The 25,949-nt window shown below is 28.6% G+C and overlaps 1 protein-coding gene across 3 annotated transcripts; it reads right to left on the minus strand.

The window, feature by feature from the left end:
- LOC107443401 (uncharacterized) lies at positions 1–22,583 on the minus strand. 3 transcript variants are annotated; one of them, XM_087160751.1, is made up of 2 exons: positions 21,901–22,583; positions 1–631 (listed from the first exon to the last, which is right to left on the minus strand). In XM_087160751.1, the coding sequence occupies exons 1-2, from the start codon at positions 22,311–22,313 to the stop codon at positions 190–192; spliced, it is 855 nt and encodes a 284-aa protein (XP_087016877.1). In that variant the 5' UTR covers positions 22,314–22,583; the 3' UTR covers positions 1–189. The 3 variants fall into 3 exon arrangements, with proteins under 3 accessions (XP_087016877.1, XP_015912739.3, XP_042904499.2); XM_016057253.4 differs by lacking the exon at positions 21,901–22,583 and adding an exon at positions 2,928–3,397; XM_043048565.3 differs by lacking the exon at positions 1–631 and adding an exon at positions 13,897–14,555 and having other exon boundaries at positions 21,901–22,553.
- Between the last annotated feature and the right edge of the window lie 3,366 nt (positions 22,584–25,949).

Below are 25,949 nucleotides of genomic sequence, written 5' to 3' on the forward strand. Positions count from 1 at the left end.
TCAATCGTACACTGTTTATTAATATGAAGAAAAAATATTTTACATTTAGCAGTGAAACTAATGCGCAAAGAGTGTTCATAGGAAACAATAACACATGGAAATAATAATTCAAACATTCAAATCCATTCGAGATTAGTCCTTAATATATTTCATGAAATACATTGAATAAATGATTCCAAGTCAAAGTATTCAATCTATCGTGTAGAAATCTTTCAGAAGTAAATACTTCTGGACCTGTTTGGGAACGCCCAGTTCTTCCACTCCTTCGGGCAACTTGAAGTTGACTCTCAATCTGTTTCTGATGATGCATCGTGAAAGGTGTTTCAGAGATCTTGGACGCTTATCAGAAGTTTCCTCATAATTTACTAGATTGCAGTACCATTTCCATACGTCATTTATCTTCTGATAGTTTATAGGATTGATCCCCTCTAAAGGTCTAACAATATCGGTCTTTGTCAGAAGGGCATCTGGGATAGAGCTCCAGAGTACTCGCACGGCCATTTCGTGCTCTGCATATTCGAACGGCTTATAAAGAGTCAGAAGCTGAATTGCACGGAAGTTGAGAGGATTTCCAGACATGTCATCCCAATTATCCACCCACGCATCGTAGCCTTCTTTATCATCAAAAAACCTAAAAAGTAAAAAAAAGAAGAGTAAATAGACTCTAATTCAATTTTTGAAACGCGTGTAAGAAATGTTACTCTGTTTCAATGCATTTTAAAAGTGATTGCCAACTTGAAATTATAGTTGGTTCCGTTTCATGGGAATCTGAATTCTTAATTAATGTAAGAATAGTCAAAATGGAAAGGAATTACCAAAATATGGCCCCAATAGTGCATACAATTCAATTTTTAGAAGTAGGATAAAATAACAAAAATTTCATAAAATATCTAGAAACAGAATAAAAATCTCAAAATGTGATATTTCAACAACTGAACTATTAGGACAATATATTACACTACTCACTGTATTTCTAAGTCATGAATCCGAAATAAAAGTGTTTTTGTTCAAAAGCAATTCATTTTTGTGTCTGATCTTGTGGTTCAACTAAGAAAAATATTGATATAGTATTCAACATATTTAATAACCCTCCTTTTAACCAAAAGTAATTCTGGGGGATTAGTTTTCTTCACTGTCAGGATAACAACATGAATAACTTTCGTTATTGTGATCCTCTTTCCTCGAACTCAGTACTAATCATAATGATTTAAAGAGGTGACCTCCATTATGCTAATATGTACGAATTTACTTAGTTAGAGAATCAGACACGAAAACGTACTTCCATCAGAATAAACATACCGTTTTTTCAACGAATTTAAATCTTTGACTCTCTAAATATGAGATGTAGCCCCAATCTAAAAAAATATATTTACCAAAAGCAGGAATAAAACAGTGAAAATTATGAAGAAAATGGGAAATAGAATGACAGTTGAAGCTGACGTCATCAGAAGGTGCCTGACCGGAAGGGTTCCTTGGGATATTGGTTCATCTTTCCTCCTAGGTGAATTTCATACTTACCCGTCGAATATCGAAGGCCCTGTTATTAGTCTCTGAGGGATCGTTTTGAAAGAATCCTGAATGCTCTGAGTGTGTCTTTATGTTATTGGATTAAGCAAAATACATTCGTAGAATCGTTCATGTCCTCAAAACAGGGACTAATATAAATAAAATAAGGACTCAAAATAAGGACTAACTATATTCAGTATCAACTGGCGTAATGCTGATCAATGTCAGCATCATTAAATTGTATATCTAGCATGACACGTGAAATTTACCACACTCAAGCTACTTTTTCCACTAATATTTGCGTTATATTCTCCAATAATAAATTTTTTTACACATAATACAAAAAGTATTTGAAACTTTATCCACTACAGTAACAATAAATTAATCTTTACTATTTTTAATATTCCTAGATAAATCATAATCAATAAAAGTACCACTAGGAAATGAACTAAAACTGGTATTAAATAAATTAAATTAACTTTTTCAATAATTTTAGCTTCTTTTCCTTTATTGTTAAAGTTATGCTATATTATTTACAGTGCGTAAAATAAAAAATGGAATTTAACGTAGCAGTTTGTTTAGATCGAAGTTTGGGCTCCTTTATTTAATTGCAGTTTTCATGCATTTCGCCAAGTCAGGAGAACTTTTGAAACGAATCGAAAATTTTTGGCACCTAATAATAATATTTATTATTTTTTATTAATAGTCGGAACATTATTCAGAACAAAATTTTTACATTATTCGGAACTAAAAAAATCGGGTGAAAGAAAGACGAAAAAGTTAAAAAAAAAACTGTCCCTACTATGAATCTATAAGGAGAATATGTAAAAAAAAAAACAAATGACTCGAGAATAAGTAAAATTTTAAGCAAAAAATTAAAAGTAAATATGAAAATAAAATAAAGAATTTTGAATTTTGTCTCATAAAGTATAATGTTACTTTGATAAAAAAAAAAAAAAAAGCAAATGGGTAAAAAAATTACAAGGGAGCAAGTGCCTGAAGTCAATTATTGAGAATTAATTGATCCAGAATATATTAAGGGATCAGAGATATTCTAAAAACAATAATAATACACTATTATCATTGAGCAAATGCACTACACTCTAATGAGCACTGCATCCTAATGTTATGGTGGGGGCGTTTTCAAATTTAAATATATAAAGAATTCAGCGCAATTTTCATTAATTATAGCTTTAAAAAAATTTGAAAGTTGCATTAGCTCTACATTTATTTTAAAATTATTATATTCTATCTACTACTGGTCTTAAAAGTAAAAAAAAAAAAAAAATTAGTATTCAGCGCTATGAATCTTAAAATCATGAAACTAAATTTAGATAAAGACACTAATTATTTTAATAAAAGGTAAAACATAAAAAATTTAAAAAAAATTAAGCAGAAAAGTAACGGAAATAAAAATTTACCATTTAAAGGAGCAATAATACAGGTGTTTTATTAGAAATGTTCCGTTAGAGGCTCCTGCTTCCGTTATTCTGATGAATGCTCCGGGATCTTTTCCCAGACAACCGTGAGAAAAGTCGATTCCCTCTAATGGAAGTTTTTCTTTGAACATAGTCCAGAGATCCAATTTAAGTTCCTTAATCACTTTTAGGACAATGTCAATAGTCTCCCCTCTATTATTTATGCCATTAAAATACATATGATACCATATGCCATTAAAAGTAGTATCTCTAATATTATTAGCTTTATCTCTATATGAAAGAAGAAAGCGTTTTTCGTCAACGGTAAAATATTTATATGAAGATCTAGCAATAAAGTCGTCTAAGACGTCTAAGCAATAATAATCATCCTGATTATCGGCAAGGTATTCAGCCATTGCTGTTGTAAGGCCTAGAATTGATTGGTAAGACTTCCAGTTAGTAATAGATTCAAAGTTATTAAACCTGCTAGTACGCATGCGCAATGTACATTTTGAACAAGCCAATAGGATTGAACGTTATACGCACGTCATATGTAACGCATGTATGCCGTCACCTTTTCTAAAGACTAGTAGACTCCTCCCCCAGTACGCTTGACTTACAACCCACGTGGTTTGTACATTTTCTTCCCCCCCCCTCAAAACGTCCTAATTTTTCAACAACAAAAAAATTAATTAATTCGAAAGAAAAGAAGGAGTTTTCTTCCTAAAACACAAAATTATTATAGTTTTATATATGAAACTGCAAGATTAATATGATTATGATTAATCATAACGAAAGTAATGGTTACTTAGATTTGTAAGCTAATTAACTGTAATTGAAAAAAAAAAATATTTAGACAAAGAAATTCAAAATGTGTGACACAATAGCCTAATGAGTCTATAATATATTTTTAGGTCATTTTTGTTTAAAGGCTAATTTTCGAAAACTTTTCTTATATTTATATTACTGTTATATGAAATTAGGTCACATATTTTTTTTTAAATATATATATATATATATATATATATATATATAAGACAAATAAAATTACGGCTTTAAAATGTAATACATAAAAAAATAATATGAATATGAGATAAAATTTAGTTAAATATACTGACTTTAAAAAAAACTTTATTTAAAAATATTTTGGGAAGCAAAGTACATTTAATTTATATGTTGTAACTTTGAAATATGTGATTCGTTAAAGAACAATCCTTTCGCTTGAATCTTTCCATATCAAATTGATGTATTCTTAAAGGATCTATATTTTTATAAGTGATTTTGGACATTTTAATGAAAATTATGTTTTTTAGCAACTTTTTTGCATTGATGTACTTTTACACTGCATCTAGTCAGAAAAAAATAAACAAATTCAAAAACTTTGAAATAAGTTTAAAAAAAATTAAACATGCATTACCGTATTTTACCAATCTTCTTAATACGCAATATTGTTTAAAAAACTCTTTTTATACAACATATGAAAAGTACCAATTCTTATTCATCAAATTCCTGTTCAGAAGATTATTGATTTAAGGAAAATCTTGAGTTTGTTCAGGTCAAAATTTGGAGTTGTCGCTTTAGGTTTTCTTATTCTACACTGCAAAACAAGTTTAATGTAGCTTTAGTGCATAAAAACTTTCGATGTATTTTTTAGAATGCATTTTATTAAATTTAAATAAAAACATTTAAAATTTAACATTTAATTGTAGCAGCTAGATGCGCTTGATTTTGGTAGCATTTCTGACAATATTTTCAAACTTTTTCTCATTGGCAAGTAAATACGTCGAACCCCGCTATAGTGAACCTGGGATATAGTGAACACTCGGATGTAGTGAACTTTTTTAGCGGTCCCATCCGTACTCCTATTTAAATAACGTTATTTTTAACGCTTATAGTGAACAGCTTAGAACCTTGAAACTCGGTTATAGTGGACTCAAATTTCATTTCTTTAAATATCTTTTTCAGTCCTCCATCTTTAAACTTGTATGTGTTGGGAGTGAAAATGAATGCATTCCTAAAAAATGTGTCATATTTCACTCCTTTATACTAATCACTTTTAACTATACTCTAATAAATGTCAAGCAGATCATTTATCTTATACTCCCCCCTCCCTGGCAAGCCTTGCTTTGTCTCTGTTCCCCAAGCTTCCTTTACAACTAGTTAACTTGGCCACCTGCTGAATTTTTGGAATTTTCTATTTGTTCAAACCAGATTCTTTACAATTCACCCCTTGACAATCAAGAAGGGGAGCGTTCTACGGCCTGCTGAGCCTGAACTGAGCAAAAATTTTTACCCCCTTCAATCTCCTCCTCACCAAAATTCGTCATGGGAGGGGAAAGAAAGTAGGAAGTACATTTCAAAAAGACTAGTTTAAAAGGGTAGCTACAAAATTGGCTGTTTTTCGCCAAAAGATATTCTTTCGCAATATTCTCTCGTTCCTTTCTTCTTCTTTTTTTAATTCTTCCGATTGTTTATACAAGCATGATATTGATAGAAACTTATTTCCATAATTTGGAATCAAAGTTTTATTTCCAAGCACATATAATAAGTAAATAAATATTAAATATTATATGAGAAATGATAAATAAAATTTTTTAAATGGGGCAGAATTGGACGGATTTAAAGTAAGATTCTTCTTTATGTGGGGAATAGCTGATAAGTTTTGGTTTAATTCGTTTAATTAGAAGACATATTAGAAATGTGAACCTCTAAATATTATTTTTTAATTTTGAGGATTTTCCCAAAGTGGGAATCAAATACTGTTTGCATATGTTTACTCTAAAATAAGTTTACGGTGAAAGTATTTTTAACAGTTTTTCATTGTAAAGCATATATTTTAGAAAAATGTGTAATTTTTAATGGTCAAATACTGAGATTGAAATTATTGAAATGGTATCTTTGCCACATACGATATTATCATCTTATTTAAATTGAAAAAATAATAAAAATATGAAAAAAAAATTATTAATTCTTATTAATTTGTTTATTTATTATATTTTTTTTATAAGATTTAATCCTCGAATGAAGGAATTTTATTAATAAATGTAGAGAGTTTTTGATTTATATTAATTTGTTCTAAAAGCGAGATGAAACATATTAAAATAGTACTAAAATTGTTAAAAAAAAGTTCCAAATTTATCGTACTTGTCATGTTTGTGTGCGGCTTTGAAACTTAAATTATCATCTTCACTGTTATATAGAATATCTTTCGTTATGTTAGGAATATTGCATCTTAGTTCAGAATATTTCGATTTTAGGATCAAAAGTTATTCAGAATAAAACGTTCTGTACATCTTTTTATTTTATAGACTTATTTCTGGGCTAAGATAATGGATTATTTAAATGAAAAAAAGTTAAAAGACATTAAAGAATAATAGCCATAATGCCATTAATAAGTCAGTTCTACTCTTCCAAAGGGCTAATAGAAAAATATCTCAGAGATGATTTAAAAATCGATTCTCTTTATGAAAATTGAAAATCATCACTATCCAAACCTTATTAGCGAACATTGAATGGAATTGAGACATGTGAGTTTAACGAAATTTAATTCAAAAAAAGTTTTTGGTATTTATTTATAATGCTTTCTTTCTTCAATTTTAAATTCTTAAGAATCAAATGAAATGTTTAATACTGAAATTAAAATAAAAATTATATATATATATATATATATATATATATATATATATATATATATATATATATATATATATATATATATATATATATATATATATATATATATATATATATATATATATATATATATATATATATAGTTCGTTGATAATTTTCAAAATGAATACTAAATAATATCCAAATAACATTTATTAAGGAAAAAAAAAAGAGATAATAAGAGATAACAAAAATATATACAAAATAAATACAAACATGTAAAAACAAAAATATTTATATGATAATATATACAAATACTAGTATAAATGTAAAAACAAACATATTGACATATTTGTATTCGTGGGTATTTTGACAAAGTTGTTTTTTATATATATAACTATTCTTACTTTTTGGAGAAAAAAGAACGAATAAATAATATTTCAAAAAATATAAAAAATTACCAAATATATATCAGTTTTCAAGTTACAATTATAATATGAAATAGCAATGGCATTACAGAAATTAAATAAAGTTGTTTTACTCAATTTACGAACACTCAATGAACATTTTTTTACGTTTACTTAATTATTGAACATAAAAATATTGAATAGGCTTAAATATTATAATTTTTTATGCTTGAAATTGAGATATGGTTTGAAATTTTACAGTAAAAAGTAAATGTCATTTACTTCATCTAAAGTTGGAAACAAAAATTCTTTTTTTTTAAATACTTAAAAATAGCTCATTTCGAAACAATATGCTTAATTTTTATATTCGCTAATAATTTAAATATTCGTTAATCGCAATAAAAAGTTATCCTATATTTTTGATCTTATATTATGATTGTACAGCATGTCTAATTATTAACAAAAACAAAATTAAATTAATAATTAGTTTATTAACAAAATTTGATTTCCTTTATTTCAAAATTTTTTATTGAATTCTTTCATTATTTTTTACGTTTCCCTCCCTAACTTAATTTTTCCACTCCTTCGAATTTTTTCATTTTCTAATTTTTTCATCATTTTTAGAACGTTTATTTTGTTTTTTTTAATAAGTTTAAAAAGTAAAACTAGAAACTGTTTTTAAAATGATTTACAGAGCGGTATTAAAAAATTTTGAAATCTTTATCTTCTTCAAAAAATTAAAATAATTAATATTTATTAAAAAAATATCTATTTTGTTTTGAAGGCAAATGCTTCAATTCAAGTAGAATCAATAGAACCTTAGTTTCTCACTGTAATATATTTTAACTATTTTTGTTCAAATTTCTTTTTAACTTTAATTTATTTTAACTACTTTTGTTCAAATTTTTCTTTAAATTGTTTTTGTTTTATATGACACTACATTTAAAAAGACAAAATATCCTATTTTTCCTTTTTTAAATTTTTTCGCTAATAAATAGTTCTTTTTTTGTTATTTTTCGAGGTCCACTTGCCTCGGCAGTGTTTATTCTAATGTAGGTATCACTTTGTATGAAATTAAGGTTTTTGACGAAAAGAAAGATGTTAGGGCTTTTTGCTCCACAAAATGAACTAAACCTGCTGTGAAAACTCTCACAAGAATTAGTTGTTCGCCACAGATCAGAAGAGTCAGCTGCCCACATGGAAGGAGGATACGGCGTGTTATTATCTACGTCGATGTAGTTTTTTGCTAAATAATTAGCAAATTCCATCACTCCTGATGTCTGATGCCCAATTGATAAAAAAAAAATGCCACTTTGACATCTTCTGGGCTTAAATATGTAAGACAAAAACAATAGCTCAACCATCTTCCAATTGGAGAACCTCGCTCTTTGTAGTGCCTACTAAGACCTAATTGCTGTATTTTTCTCCACCTGAAAAAGATCACTCTTGTAGTATTATTAATTTGAAATAAATAATAAACAAATAAAAAAAGCGGAATGTTGAAAAATGCAAATACAAATTAAAGAGCACGCACTACAGTATATTTAAGTAGATGTTTTAAACTTAATACTACATTGAAATAATAATAATTCATTTTAAAAGTTTGAATGTGTGTTAAATATGAAAGAGGGACAGTGTTTATTATGATTTTTACAATTTGAGGCTAATTAAAATTAAACAGTTCTACAAATCAGTATGTTTTAAGCCTTAAAATTCTATTTAGGATTTGTTATGTACTCTGATTTGTCATATATTTCATACGATATTTAATTTTCATTGTTCATTTTATCGAGGAATGTCATTTTATACGACTTTTGTGTTATTTATATTATTTATTTATCAAACATGCGAAAGAAACATGAAATACACCTCCGGTTTTTTTCCACAAAATAATATGTAAACTGGGTGGTGAAAATCAATGATAACTATTTTTTTATTAACTTCTTTAATTAGTTATTAATTAGTTTATTAATTGATTAACTGTTTTGCACATTAATTTATTGAGCATATTTTAAGCGTATTTTATATCCATTGTTGAACAGCCGACCCAATTTTTGGGTTCACGACTAATAATGTTCAACTCCGTAGCCTTGAAATTTTGAACCTAATCCAGAAGACAAGGGAACTCCTGGATCGAATATTGGGAGAAATTTGCCTTCGTGGAGGATTTTTTGATGGAGCTAACCCGCATTTGCGTTACATAGAGAGGAAGACCACGAGAATCTTCCACGGTTAGATTGACGGCAAGGGGACTCTAACCCATGAACCCATGGGTCGCCAAACTTTTTTGATCATCGACCCCTATATAATTTTTCGAAATCTCCATCGACCCCCATAAAAGTAATTTTCTGTTAATTAAGATAAAACTCTATTAGATACTGTGTTTGTACATTTATTTTATGGTTTAAACATTTATTAAAGTAATAGTACATTGTGTAACAATAGTATTATGAAAAATATATTAATCTTGAAATTTAAATACCTCAATATTTATTAAATAATAATTAATTATTGTAAGGAGAAATAATAAGTAAAGTAACTACAGATTTATTGCTTCTTAACCAATGAGATGAGTGTGCCTGGTGTTTTTTTGCAAGGTTCGCTATATTGGGTTCAAAATTGGTCAATTTTAATTTTAAATCCCCTCGTAACTCCACATTTAATTTATTTCTGTACTTAGTTAAGATTGAATTTACGTGACTGAAACCGGCTTCAACCATATAGGAACTTGGAAAAGCTAGCTTAAAAAGGCTGAGCTATTTCATAAAGTTTTACATATTTTTGCATTATATTTATAGTTGTTCGAAATTTACTTATTGTTAAATTTTTAAAAAGCGTCTTTGCTTCAAGATCCGATAATAATTCAGCAAACTCATCTTGCAGGTTGATGTCCACGTTTTTGATGATGCGTTTATTAATTTATGTTCTATAAGGAAACTGATATTAAGTCAATTATAAAAAAAATTCACAAATTTTACATACTCAATTAGATATGTGTGATTTACGTAGTAAGAACTGCTTTTTCTTTGACCCCCAATCGACCCTTCCGATTCGGATCGACCCCCTGGCTCAGATCGACCCCCACTTTTGTTAAATAGACCCCTGGAGGTCTATATAGACCACTTTGGCGACCTCTGCTTTAACCCCTTTTATTAGACCTGAAAATAACTACTCGCAATGTGGCAAGTCATCAAAAAAAGTGGCAAAGAGTATTAAATAAAAAACTGCTTTTTTAAAAAGTCGTTTAATGTGTAAGCACATCAATGTTACAAGATACTTTGAGAACTAAGAATCCATCAATTCGTGGTTGAAACAAACATGTAGAAGGAGAATTCTTTAACAATTCACATATTCCAAAATAGTAACATCAATCATATTTTGCTTCTCCCAAATATTTTTACATAACGTTCTTTAAAAGTCAGTATGCTTAACAAAATTTTGTCACACATTTATTATTTTCATTGTTTAATTAAATTTTTACAGCCTTAGATTATTTCTAATAGGAATTGTTTTAAAAAATATATAATATAATTAAAAAATAAAAGAAGGTCTTAAATGGCGTCTTTTTAGGAAATATTGATACCAACTCATTAGGTTTTAGAAAAAGTAGCTGCGAAAACATTATAGTCTACCAGGCTCCTAACTGAAAATTTAATTTTTCAGGTCTACATTTCAGTTAGAGTGAACATTTAGGCATATTCTGGTATGAAAATATATCAAATTCAATTCTTTTAATTTTAATGTATCACGCAAGCTTATATGAAGTCAACAGGAAATTTTCGATTTTTTTAAACGTCCTAAAAAAAAAAATTTGCAGCAACTTTTCCGCCTTGCTATTCATTCACCATAAACACCATTTTTAATAGATCATATAATTGTTTGCTTAATACTTTAATCATTTACAAATTAATATAAATAACGATGCTTCAAAAACATACACATCAATCTATATTCAAGAAATTTAAATAAAAATGTTTAATTCATTGTTTGACAATATTTTAAAAATGAAATTTTAATACAGTAACAATATTGTTCGCATTAAACTTTAAACATTGTATTGGTTTTAACTGAGCTACAAGTAGTTGATTATTAATTTTTAATTGTCTTAAAAAAGCAAATTTGTTAACAGACAATCATTTATAATCTTTTTCAATAGTGCAGAAAATTTCTGTCACTGACGAATAGCTAAGTAAACGTTGTTTTACAAGCATATTTTGAACTAATTACAGTACTTATTATTAGACAAACCATTTTAACAGAGGAGTCAACTATAGGCGCAAACTACTCATAGTCAATAATGTTTACATATCATAATATTTATTTACTTTATTAGATGTAAGATCATTAAATTAATTCTTAAAAGTTTTGATGAAGTGGTCAAGATTAAGTACACTGAATGTTTCTACAACATCTTCTTCTCTAACATATCTTGCTTTATATTACTTTTCTAACAGATTTTTATCTAAAGGAAAAACACTGTCTACGATAATACTTTAATGCTTCATATAACTATCATTGAAATTTAAAAAATTTACTAAATCATAAATACCTTCCGTACTTAAATGAATAATTCAAGTTGGCGGACGACTCTCAAACAATATGGCGATTGTAAACAATCATGAAGTTACAACTCAACACTTGAGTTGTATCGTTCGCGAACTGTCACTAATATTATCTTGCGTTTTCTGGCATAAAAATGCATTAGCTAAAAATGATATTTTAAATAATATTTAATTTATTGTTTTCTTTAATAAATAAATGTTTATTTATTAAAAACATGGGATGCCCTTTCGCAAAAATGTGGTGCTGTACCAAAAGTAATGAAATAGATGATAATTTAAAAGTTCGAGTGCTAGATCCAACACTATTTAATCCCATGCAATATTAGTTCTAATATTAGAAGATAGGATTCAAGAATCTTGCGTTTTCTAGCACGACAGTATTACATTGCATCTTTCTAATATTAGATCATATCTTTTTGCTACCTTGCATGATAGTGTAACACTGGATAGTGTTTTGTTCTATTCTAACTTTCTTTGCAGATTTTTTTTATGGTTAAGATTTATAAAATAAATATTCTAGCTCAACAGTATTACATTGCATCTTTCTAATATTAGATCATATCTTTTAGCTACCTTGGATGATAGTGTTCTGTTCTATTCTAACTTTCTCTGCAGAATTTTTTTACGGTTAAGATTCATAAAATAAATAATAGATAATAATTTACTAGATAAAGGTGTATCAATTACAGTTTTAATTATTTCTTGTGCTTATGAATTTAAAACCTGTTTTGTGTCGTGTAAGTGTATATCGTCCTTTAAAAGGTGTTCAGAAATATATATGAAGGTTGGACAATACGGTTCACCGTCTCTTTTAATGTATTTTATTGCCTCATATTAATATTTAGGCTAAAGTATTTGTTGAATTCTCCTAGCGTAACAGAGGGGAAATCAGACAAGAGGGGAAATCACACAAGTTTTAACAGTGAAATACCACTGTTAAAAGTGACTCTTCGGTTATTTAAAGTAGGAGTTGGTAGCACTGCTATAATTGAAACCCATGCTACATCTTTGTAGTTATATTTAAAAGTTTATATTACTTTACCAGACTGTGTTAAAAAGCAAAAAAACAAGTGCATTGTTTCTTTCTTTCTTAATTTCAGTTACTTGGGTAACAAAATTAACTACCCAATTTTTTCCTAGAACTTTTTACACATGCAAAACTATCTATTGCAACATCAAAAGAATCATTGTGTTTTAAATGGTAACTTTCTCACGTTAAATATGTCGGGTCACAAAGTCCTCCAAATTTCCACTACAAATCAGTCCCTCTGGGGAACTAATCGAGGAGTTCCCTTGTCTTTTCGATTGTGTTCAAAATTACAAGGCTACGGAGTTGAGCATTGGTAGCCATAAGCTCGAATTTGGGTCGACTGTTAAACGACGGTTATAAAATAAAAAGTTCAATTGTCGCAAGTCGCCATATTTAGTAATTCCATGTAATTATTAGGCAAACAACTGTGATTTTAAGAGCAAATTCACATTTTCGTAAATAGCACATACACATTTTATCTACGCATAAAATATAGATAGGTCGTAGTACAGCAAACTTAGATTTGCCAATTTTTATGTTTGGATGCATCTGCTTTGATACTGGATATGGTTTCATCAAGGTGCACATTTGGCTTTCTGTCTGTTTTGTTTCATGAGAAACATATAAATTTTGATTGATACAGGGTATCCACGCTTCTGGAAAGTCAAGAATTTCGGTAATTTTGAACTGGAATTTACCCCTCCCCCCTCCAATTCCGAATATCTGAATTTGTAACAAAATCTCCACTCACAGTCATATTTTATTGAAAGACAAAGTGTTTTTTATCATGTTCTTTAAAAATTATGGTGTTATTTCAAAAAATGGAAGAAAAAACATTTCTAGAGCGAATAATCTTTTAAACTTCTGTTATTTCAGGATTTTTGTTATTTTTATTTTTATTTTTTATTTTATCAATTTAAAATTCCAGCTGAAAAGCAAGCCAGTCATTGGTGAATTTTTTTTTTAAATTCCGAAATGAGAACTGAAAAATGAGAAGTATTTCCTCCCTTTCCGATGAACAAGAAAAGTATCTTTAGAATATAATTCCGCAGAAAAAAATGAAATATTTTCCTTTGTGTTTTTTTCCAGCTAGTTTATTGCTCCAACTCTTTCTTTACTCTGTTTTTTGAAATGTAAAGTCTATAAATATGAAGATGCAGTGTTTGACAGTTTTTGTTATACCCATCATTTCAATTAATGTTATTATAATGCTTTTTTTAAATGTATTGTTGTGTTGTTGTCGGAGAAAATAGTAACTTCTTTAAGTCATGAAAAATTCTTGGAAATAGTCATGGAAAGTCATAAATTTGAAAATCTAAAATGTGGCAGATATCCTGTACATACTTCAATTAAACTAAAAATAAAAGAAGCAATCAATAATTTTTTTTTATTTGAAAGTCGCACACAAAACCCAATCGCACAACAGTGAAACTAATAGCGCAAAGAGTGTTCATAGGAATAAATAACACATGGAAAAATCATAATTAAAACATTCAAATCCTTTCGAGATTAGTCCTTCACATCTTTCATGAAATAATTTGAATAAATGATTCCAAGTTAAAGTATTCAATATATCTTGTAGAAATCTTTCAGAAGTAAATACTTCTGGACTTGTTTGGGAACGCCCAGTTCTTCCACTCCTTCGGGCAACTTAAAATTGTCTCTTAATCTGTTTCTGATGATGCATCTTGAAAGGTGTTTCAGAGATCTTGGACGCTTATCAGAAGTTTCCTCATAATTTATTAGATTGCAGTACCATTGCCATATGTCATTTATCTTCTGATAGTATCTAGGATTGATCCCCTTAAAAAGTCTAAAAATATCGGTCTTGGTCAGAAGGGCATCTGGGATAGAGCTCCAGAGTACTCTCACGGCCATTTCAGTCAATTCAGATTCATCGAGATAAGTGAACCACACAGAAAGATGCAGAAGCTGAATTGCACGGAAGTTGAGAGGATTTCTTGACATATCATCCCAATTATCCACCCACGTACCGTAGTCTTCTTCATCATCAAGAAACCTAAAAAGTAAAAAAAAAAAAAAAAAAAAGAGTAAATAAATAGATTCTAATTCAATTTTTGAACCGCGTGTAAGAAACGTTACTCTGTTTCAATACATTTTAAAAGTGATTGCCAACACGAAATTATAGTTGGTTCTGCTTCATGGGGATCTGAATTCTTAATTAAAGTAAGAAAAGTCAAAATGGAGAGGAATTCCTAAAATTTGGCCCCAATAATTTCGACAGGAGTGCCTCCAATTCAATTTTTAGAAATAGAATAAAATAACAAAAATTTCCTAAAATATCTAGATATAGAATAAAAATCTCAAAATGTGATATTTTAACAACTGAACTATTAGGACAATATATCTCAGACGATAGGTACTCAATGTATTTCAAAATCAAGAATCCGAAATAAAAGCATTTTTTTTTCAGAAGCAATTCATTTTTGTGTCTGATCTTGTAGTTCAACTAAGAAAAATATTGATATAGTATTTAACATATTTAATAACCCTCCTTTTAACCAAAAGTAATTCTGGGGGATTAGTTTTCTTCACTGTCAGGATAACAACATGAATGACTTTCGTTATTGTGATCCTCGAACTCAGTACTCTTTCCTCGAACTCAGTACTAATCATAATGATTTATCATAATGAGGTAATCTCCAATATGCTAAAACGGATTATCTTAGAGAATCGGACAAGAAAACGTACTTCATCAGAATAAACATACCACTTTTTCGACATATTTAAGTGTCTGACTCACAGAATTTGAGATGTAGCCGTAATCTAAAAAGTATATTTACAAAAAGCAAATTTTAAGGAATAAAACAGTAAAAATTGTGAAGGAAAAGGGAAATATAATGACAGCTGAAGCTGACGTCATCAGGGAGTACCAGTCCCGGAAGTCATAAATGAATGACTTTTTATGACTTTTGGGAAGTAAAATCTAGAGAAAAAGATATTTTTACTACCTTGCTACCTTGCAAGTTAAAAATCAACGTAAGTGACAAAAAAATTCGAAATTGAAATTTTTATAAATATGTCATCTTTGTACGGTAAGCTACATATTGCAAAAAAAAAAAAAAGAATTAAAAATAAATTTTATTTTATTAGCTTTAGTGTAGCGTTTATAGCACTTGAAATAGAAGGGAAACAGTTGATCAGCCGCTTTTCTCGGAATCAATCGGGAATTAATCTAAAAATCTTCGAATCCTGCCAAATTTCTTGAAGACCGGAAACTTGCCAATTCTCTCATACTTTTATATATTAGAAACATTTCATTGAAACTATGCACTGGGTAATTTTCGCGTTATTTCTGAAATTAACTTTTTATAAACTTTGTGTTCTGACAGTACTTAAACAAAAAAATTGATTTGATATGGATGAAAGAAATATTAAGGAAGTTGAGAATGTTTTTTTCTGGGGTGGCAACGCATACACATTTTTGAGAGAATTAAACTTTTATTAATCTGGATTTTTGAAACATTATGCTAATTGCTAATAACATAAAACAAAAGATAAAATGAATACCAAAAAATTCTTTATTTAAAAAGTATATAATATAATACTTCTTAAACCATTATTTTCAATTGTCATTTTAAATATTTTTTAGGAGGAAAAAAAAAATTTTTTTTTCAAAAATTTGTCTCTTAATTCTAGAATGTAATGTATATTGCATGTTATGAAAGAAATTTTTAAAGTTAATGAATAATGAAAAATTAACAAATTAAAGTGTAGTTTAAAAAAGATATATATATATATATATATATATATATATATATATATATATATATATATACACACTGGTGTGCAAAACTTAAGCAACAAGTGCGTTTTTTGTCATAACTCTGCAAGAAATCATCCGATTGGCATGAAATTTGAATATGATGTACATTATTTTGTACTTAAACGATGGCAAAAGAATAATGGTGCAGAAACAGATATATAGCTTAAAGTAGGGTATGGAACAAAAAAAGGCTTTATTTGACATATAGTCGCGTTACACATGATTGCCTGAAGAAGCGTAAGTACAACTGGCAGATGTTCCCTAGTATGGGATATGCCCTCCCCTTACTGTAATTGTTGCTTGGCATCGTCTCTCCATGCTAAGCACCAGATTATCCAGGAGTTCTTGGGGTAAACGTCTCCATTCCTCCTTTAGCGCATCTTTCAGCTGATGGGTGTTACCAGGAGGATACTGTCGTGTCGCAAGGCGTCTCCCCAATGCATCCCACACATGCTCTATGGGATTTAGACCTGGAGAGTAAGCTGGCCAATCCCTTCGTGTGATATTTTCACTTTCCAGTAGCTCTTGAACATTAGCAGTACGGTGTGGCAGGGCATTATCATCGATAAAAATGAAGTCTGGTTTAATGGCCCCTCGGAACAGACGCACATGGGGTAGGATTACCTCATTGCAGTAGCGGTCTTCAGTTACAGAACCTCGGTCGAAGATCTGAAGCTCAGTTCGCCCGTTAAACATAATGCCACCCCAGACGACAACTCCAGGACCACCGTAACGATCTCTTTCCACGATGTTATTGGAATGAAATCGAGCTCCAACCTCTCTCCAGATCAACTGACGTTGAGAATCGCTTGTAGCACTAAAACGACTCTCATCTGTGAAGAAGACGCGACTCCATTGATGAGGTGTCCAGGTTTCGTGTTCTCTGTACCACTCTAAACGGTGCCGCCGATGGCTAACATTTAAAGGTATGCAGCGTTCAGGACGTCTAGCAAATAAGCCACCTTTGTGGAGGCGTCTGGCCACTGTAAATCTTGATACTTGTCGTCCTGTGGCTGTGCACAGTTGCTGAGATATGGCGCTCGCTGACTGAAAACGGTTTCTTTCCGCCTGGACGACAATGTAACGGTCATCTCTTGGTGTTGTTTTCCTTGGACGGCCACCACCAACCTTCCGAACAGCTGTACCAGTAGTTTTAAAGGCATTCCAAGCACGAGAAACAACACTTTTGTTGATCCCGAACTCTTCGGCGACACTGGTCACACTACGCCCCTCCTCAAGCTTCCCAATCATTCTTCCTCGAGTAAAGTCGTCTAAATGATTTCTTGAAGACATGTTTCACAAAACAAATCACTTGCACTTGCAGCGAATGCCTTTAACTACGGTGCTCTTCATCCTTTTATCACAGCTTTGACCTGCTCGCCGACCCACAAGGTTTACGTACACTTACATCACCTACGACGTTTTATTTCTAAAATTTGCATACAAATAATCTTTCTACTGAATTACATGCATATTATACTGCAATTTCATGGCTATCTTACACTTTGTTGGGGAGCTTTGGCCAAAAAACCACTTGTTGCTTACAGTGGTGTACGCAGAATTTTTTCTAGGGGGGTGTTCATAATTTTCTGAAACTACTAAAAGAAATTCGAGTCTGTAATAAAGCACTATTATTTCCCTAATTTAGACAGCTAGACAATTTTGACTTTTTATTTAGACAACATTGTTTGGTTAAATTTTGATTTGATTTCTTAAGTTTAAGAACATAATGTAATATCTTCTGAAAAAAGTCCAATGTCATATGGGTGGGAAGTAACACTTTGAGGGCCACTTTCACATTCATCAGATTTTGTTATGCTAGAAACGTTTTCTTCAACGGAAGTATCACATTTCTGTACAACAGAAAAACTTACATTGATACTAGATGCTGTCACCTCACTAATTTCAGTGATTTTCATTCGTGATTTTTTCTCAAAATAATTAAAAATTGTTAAATTCTTACGTTTTGACATCCTAAAGATCCAAGAACAGTAAATATATATATTGGCACAGAAATAAATGCTATATATCTTTTCATTTCAGAAAGCATGTTTAAAATTAAAATGAATAATAATAAATTGAATTTTACTTTATTTTGTTAAATTAATTTATTATTTAATCTTTATTTTGTTAACTAAATTTCAATCATAACATTTTGAAAAAATTATAATATATATTTAAAATTGATTTTTTAAAAAAAAATCATTGTTTTCCTTAATTTTTTAAAATTTATTTAAAAAAAAAATCCATTTTAAGGGGGCCCCTAATCATTTGATATTACATCATCCACTGTACTCCGTTCCCCCTTTTATATAATTTTTCACCGCATCTCCAAAATTCTCGAATTGTCTCAAAGACGACAGAACGTCTAGGATTCCAAAATCATTGCGTAAAGATCTCGCGAATGACAGCCAGTCTCGAAAACTATACTGGTAGGACAGAAAGGAACCAGTCCGTAACAGTATCACGTGAATTTGGTTTCGAAAGCGCAACCCTATTATAGTAAATGTTTTTTCAGTATTCTGAGAAATACCGTGAGAAAAAAAAGTAGGCATAAGGCAGATAAAAATATATTGTCTTAAAAAATAATAGCTCGCATAATTTCTACTAAAATTTTTATTTTTGCCATTTTGTCTGAGCTCAAGGGGGGTGTTTAAACCCCTAAACCCCTCCCTTGCATACGCCACTGGTTGCTTAACTTTCGCACACCAGTGTATATATACAGGAAGAAAAATTTAATATTTTTTTAAGGAAAAAAAAATATTCGTGGAATATTTGAAAAAAAGCTATCTTGACAATTCCATAATTTTTACTAAATTTACGGGTTGAAGAAATTACAAATCGTATATATTATACATAAGATATATATATATATACTCGAACAAAGAAATTGCATCACAGAATAGAAATTAACTAATCTCTTTTTAATTTTTGGCTTCCTTTCTATTTTTGTAAGCTTTTCCCACACTAATTATAAAATACTTAATAATTAGTATACGCAATTATACTTATTAATTTTTTTCTTATTGCCTAGTGTACGCAATTATTATTATTAATTTCTTTTACCTTTTACAAAAACAAGCAAAGGAACCGCTATTTTAAAGTTGTTTAGGCAAGAAAACAACTGTTTGAAATTGTACGTCTGGTCTCTATACAATCGTTCTACATTAAAAATTTGTCTTTCTAAGGCAATCGCTTCTGTTGGAATGGGATAATGATTCGACATCACTGCAAAATCTGGCTACTTTATAACAAATTAAAATTTATTATTTATCAGAAGCATGCTCTTATTATTATTTGCTATAATGACAATTTATTTATCTTTTATAAAGTTATATAAAGAATTGTTTGTCCAATTTATTTTTGTACCCCTAATGTTCTTTGAGTAAAATATAAAACAATAACTGTATATTCCATTTAGAAAAACTTACTCGGTTTAAAAAAGCAACCAGAATTAGTCAATTGAAAGTCTACACTTAAAATTGAAAACCTACACTCACAGCGGCAATTTGGGTTTGATATGTAGAATATGTGTTTTATGTTAGTTAAATTTTAAATTATCTTTGTAATGTCAAACATGAGGAAAATATTTTCGGAACCATAAAACATACATCAGCAAGACAATCTGATATAAAATATAATATCCCGATATAAAATATAAAGGAAAAAGAAGAAAAAAATCTATGTAAAGCCCAACTATCTGTATATTCAGTAAAATAAAACTCAAGAACTTCATGTCAATAACTTCAAGTCAAAAATCAGTTACAATCACGTACATTGTTTCGATACATAATTTAAGAAAAGCATTTTAGATCAGATAGAAATCTTTAACAACGTTGAAATTTTGTGCAGAATCCATTAATTTATTTCCTGGATTTTTTGACTCAATGTGAACATGTTTTTCTCTAAAAATGGCCGATAAATATTTTTTTCCGGAAAGGGAAAATACTAATTTGAATTTAGACAATATTTTAGGCATAAACAGAACTGCTACAATAAATCTATGGAAAAATTTTTAAAAAAATATATCATAAAAAGAAGAAGAAAATTAAAAATTACCAATTTTGTATGACAAAGTTCAAAATTAATATTTTAAATTAAAATAAATGGACAATCAGAAGAAAAAGAACATAAAAATGAATCTCTTGAAAAGTTTTAAAAAAAACAATGGTTCTCTAATGCCCCAATGACGCCAAACAATAAACGTGAAGCACTTGCTTTAGCTATAGATGAATATACAACACGTTAAATCGCTTATAAAAGATGCAAAAAAAGGGCAAAATATAAAAAATAAGCGCAAAAAATCTTAAACTAATGAATTTTATTTGCTAAAAAATATATATATTTCTCTGAATTAAAACAAATGGGTGAAGGAACGATGTAGCATAAGAAAGACATCTACGACACATCTTTAGAGATAATGCGAAATAATAAGACAAGAATAAAAAATTAAAAAATGAAAACAAATATAGACAAAGAAATTCAGGAAATTAGAAATTTTGTTCGATGAAATACAAAAAAAATTATTTCAATCTGAGAGATATTAGTTACAAAAGATGAAGAAGCTAATACTTAAAATCCACGACATATTTACGTATAAATAGAAAATAGGTAAATGTAAAAATATATAAAATTGTAATAACACCTAATAAATATGAATTTTGTTTGATAAAATACAAAATTGTAATCCTGAACTAATACTAATGGGCAAAATAATGAAAAAGAAGTTTAGGAATTAATCTGTACAATGCATTTACTTAGTTTTTTTAAAAAAAAATCAGAAAATTTTGAATGATAAAATAAAAAAATATTATTTTGAATGAAAAAAAGTGGGTGAAGAAAAAGGAGCTTAAAAAATCTCTACAATACATCTATTAAATATATATATAAAAAAAGAAATCTGAAAATTATGTATTTTGTTTGATAGAATACGAAAATGATTATTTTGAATTAAAATAGTCGGGTGAAAGAAAGACAAAGAAGTTTAAAAAAACTATGCCTATCATGCATCTATAAAGAGAATATGTAAAAAAAAAAATTACTCGAGAATAAGTGAAATTAAAGCAGAAAATTAAAAATAAATATGAAAATAAGGAGTTTTGTCTCATAAAGTATAACGTTACTTTGATTAAAAAAAAGCAAAAAACAAATGGGTAAAAAAATTACAAGGAAGCAAGTGTCTGCTGTCAAATATTGAGAATTGTTTGTTCCAGAATATATTAAGGAATCAGAGACATTCTAAAAACAATGATAATAAACTAAGATTAATAAGCAAATGCACTACACCCTAATGTTATGGTAAGGGGTGTTTTCAAATTTAAATATTAAGAATTTAGTGCAATTTTCGTTAATTATAGCTTTAAAAAGATTTAAAAGTTGCACTAGCTCTGCATTTATTTTAAAATTATTATATTAAATCTACTACTGGTCTTGAAATTATATTTCTTAGTATTCAGCGCTATGAATCTTAAAATCATAAAACTAAATTTAGATAATGACGCTAATTATTTCAATAAAGGGTAAAACACAAACAAGTCAAAAAAATTTAAGCAGAAAAGTAATAAAAATAAAAACTTACTCGTCAAAGTAGGACCGAAGAAACAGGGGTTCTATTATTGTTGTTCTGTTTGAGGCTCCTGCTTCTGTTATTCTGATGAATGCTATGAAATTTCTTTCGAGACTACCCTGAGAAAAGTCGATTTCCTCAGATGGAAATTTTTCCTCGAACATAGTCCAGAGATCCAATTTAAGTTCCTTAATCACTTTTAGGACAATGTTAATAGTCTCCCCTTTATTATATACAACATTGAAATACATATGATGCAATATGCCATTAAAAGTAGTATCTCTAATGTTATTAGCTTTATCTCTATATGAAAGAAGAAAGCGTTTTTCGTCAACGGTAAAATATTTATATGAAGATCTAGCAATAAACCAGTCTAGAAGGTCTAAGCAATAATAATCATCCTGATTATTAAGGTCTTCAGCCATGGCAAGAACGTTGAAAAGTCTAATAGCAAGGTCTCGTATTGATTGTTAAGACTTACTGTTAGTAATAAATTCAAAGTTATTAAACTAGTTGAATCTTTTGCACCTGCTGGTACGCATGCGTGTTGTACATTTTGAACTGGCCAGTAGGATGGGCTGTGCTCTGTCCATCCTAGGATTTTCCAACCTGAAGGTGGGGTAGAGGGTCATAACAATAGATATGATCCATCAATGTGTCAAAGGGGAAAATGTATTGTTATGAATAGATCTTTGAAGTGGGGACTCTTGAATTTTAACAAATGTCCATCGCCAAGCATTTGACGAATGAAACATCTCTTTAGCAGCCCCTAACAATTATACCACCACGTGTTGTCAATATAGTATTTTTAGAAATCAAGATGGATATATTTTTTCAAAATTTGGAGAAAAAAATCCTGAAACATGAAAAGTACCTCTATTATTTTCATGGGGAATTGAAGAACAAGACAGCTTGGTCTTGTATCAGAAAAGAAAACGGGGGTAGAGCATAAAACAGCAATTTTTTGTTAATTACTTGATGGTTCATTACACTATCACTTCGTTTAACAAGTCCTATACATCTATCTGAATCATTTTAGTTTTGTTTCTTCCTAAAAATCGATTAAAAAAAAGATTTTGTTTTTAAAATTCTCGTTACTCTTTTCAGCACATTTTGTCAAGATTCAATTTTATTTGTTAAAAATTTATAAATATGACTTTCTATCATATAACTGTTAAAATTACTAAATGCTTAAATTTGTTGTTAAAATGTTTAAATTTGTTGTTAAATGTGAAATTGAACCGTTTATATTTTAAAACGTTTCGATACAAATATTAACTTTTAACAGCGTCGAATCATTGTTTTATTAATATGTTTCAGTTTTTGTACCTTTTGACATGAAATCAAGTGCTCGCGTCCAAAATGAAAATTTCGAGAAAAAGAAAAGAGTGGATATAATTTCAAATTAAATAAAAATAAAATTTATATCTTTCAGAGGTTTTAGAAACCTATAATAAGTAATGAAAAATTACAAGTTTTTTAACACCCTATGCCAGATGCCAGAAAATCAAGCAATAAGCTTGGAACTTGTACCAATTACTTAAGTTGTTGTTTTAGTAACTGCATAACATTTCGTAAACCTAGCGTAAATATTACTCGAGATATGATGGTTTTTTTATTAAAAAAAAAGCTAATTATTTGTTTGATGGTTTTTTGTTATAACTTTAAAAATATTCAATGGAATTAAACAAACTTTTTGTTGCAATTTAAAATAAATTACAAATGTATTAAAAAAAATTGCAAAAAACAGCGCAAGATATGAGTTTTTCAAGTAGTTCTTTTATGCTGCGCATGCGCTAAAAAGGAATTAAAAAAAAACATGATTTGATTTTATAAATTCAAAAAGTTTCAAGCAGTTCAGGTTTCGTAGTCCATCAAAGAAAAAAAGATCACGTCATTTTTTTTTTGAAACAGACTACATACACCATACTATTTTTAAAATTAACTAAGATAAAACACTGTTAATAAGATTAATATTTTAAAAATATAAGTTCAATCAAATTTTTGGGAACAATAATTTACTAGACTTTTAATATTAGTTAATTTTTTAAACTACTCAATTTTGTACAATATGACTTTGTTTAAATTTGACAGTAAAATATTGTGTTTTAAAAACATTATCAGTGTACAGAATTACATAGAAAAAAATATAATTGTAATTAATTAGTAAACATGATTGTTGTAGAATATTTCATTATAAAACAATATTGATGTAATTTTAATTTTCAGGAAAGATAAATTACCACTGTAAAAAAAAGAGATTGTTTACTTTTTATATTAAGAATACATTTGAACAAGATAAATAATCAGTGGCGTGCCAACTTTTTTTTTGACTGGGGGGGGGGGGTGATGCCAAGTCCCGCCCGATTGTCCGATTTAATATTTTCAAATTAGTTGTATAGTTGTATATATTGTTACGATTAAATATATCTGTTTCATAGTTTTCCCATTTAAATTAGAGAAATAATTAAGTATTATACATTTCTTATTTGCATAACATCAATTTTCTCGTGAACAAGTTTTATAATAATTGAGTGTGCACAAGTAGTTACAGAGTTATACTTAAAAGCTAATAAAGTGTACAAATAATCTTAGGAGAATCCAAAATGTGTCATTTTTCAAACTATGAAACTATTATTTGAAGTGGAAAAAAGTCGTTCAAGATTTATATAAGCTAATTTCCAAGCCCAAGCAAAAATATTCTTTGCCGCTCATTCACTTAAAAATAATAAATAAAAACTAGAGAATAAACTAACTTAAGTTTTTAATTTAATAACATATCTATAATAAACAATTTTGTAGGCGTTACTTCCTGTGAATTAAAGCTCTAAACCTAGAGTATATAATACTTTTCGTATAAATGCTATGTTTGTAAAATGAAAGCAAAGCGAAACACCCTACACAACTTTGATTTTAGTAATTGAAATTTCATTACGTTTCAATTTTAATGGTTTGAAAGTAATATGTTGACTGTTGTTAATATGCTGAAAAAAATTTTACACACAGTTATAAGACTCGTTTATACAAAGAAAATTTAATAGAAAATATAACTTTGTAAGAATAAATATAATTACTTAATTTTAATTAATAATAGTCACAAATGTATAGAAGAGTAAAATATGCAAGTATTCATCTTATTTTAAACTATATTATTAAATGAAGAAAAAAAAACACTTACGCAAAATCGGCAAAATAGTTTGGGAATATTTCCAAAGTCCGATATCTTTGAAATTTCTGTCCTCAGTAACAATTCAGACGCTTTTGTTCAATTTTTTTTACTTGAAATTACATCATTTAAAATGACATGAAATTTTTTATACTTTACAGTACAAAACTTTTCCCAGCATAAATTAAATAATAAATAATAATGACTTATCTATAATAGTATGTTTTGCATGAAATTTTTGGAGAAAGAGTTTTACAATTAGTGGAATCTTTTATCAGCCTAAATAGTTCCAGATACACCGAAAAATGAAAAAAAAAAGAGAAAATGAAAATAAAACGACTGGAATTTTGACTAAACAATTGGAACAATGTTTTTGACATGGCGATCACTTCAACATTATGATAGTAGTATATTGTGATATTTCAAGGATTAAAAATCCAAATTCGTTAACACTAAAAATGTTTATTCAGAGGAAGTATATTTTTGTGCTTGAGGTCTTTCTTAATTTAATGTAATAAAATTTCTAATTTAAAATATCGCCTGTTCTTCTTTGCCCTTCTTTTTTCTCTTTCAGTCAGAATCTTAAAATAAATTATAATTTTTTATGTATACTTTTATGATTAATATCATTTTTGCATATTTTTAGCTTTCAGAAATTATTTTTAAGAAATAACTTGTTTTTCATACATACATTTTAGAATTCTAAAAAATTTACTTAAATAAATTTTTGATCGACTAAATAATATAGTTTTATCATTTTACTTAAACTAAACGAAAACAAATTAATTATAGAACTTTTAAAATTGGATATGATGAATTTGAAAATTGATGATAAAACAACATGCCTCATTCGTTATTTAAGTTAATTAAATAATAAAAACAACAATCTTAAAGC

Source organism: Parasteatoda tepidariorum, chromosome 4 (genome assembly GCF_982258835.1).
Source record: "Parasteatoda tepidariorum strain Cologne lab strain chromosome 4, Ptep-v5.0, whole genome shotgun sequence".
Classification (NCBI taxonomy): domain Eukaryota; kingdom Metazoa; phylum Arthropoda; class Arachnida; order Araneae; family Theridiidae; genus Parasteatoda; species Parasteatoda tepidariorum.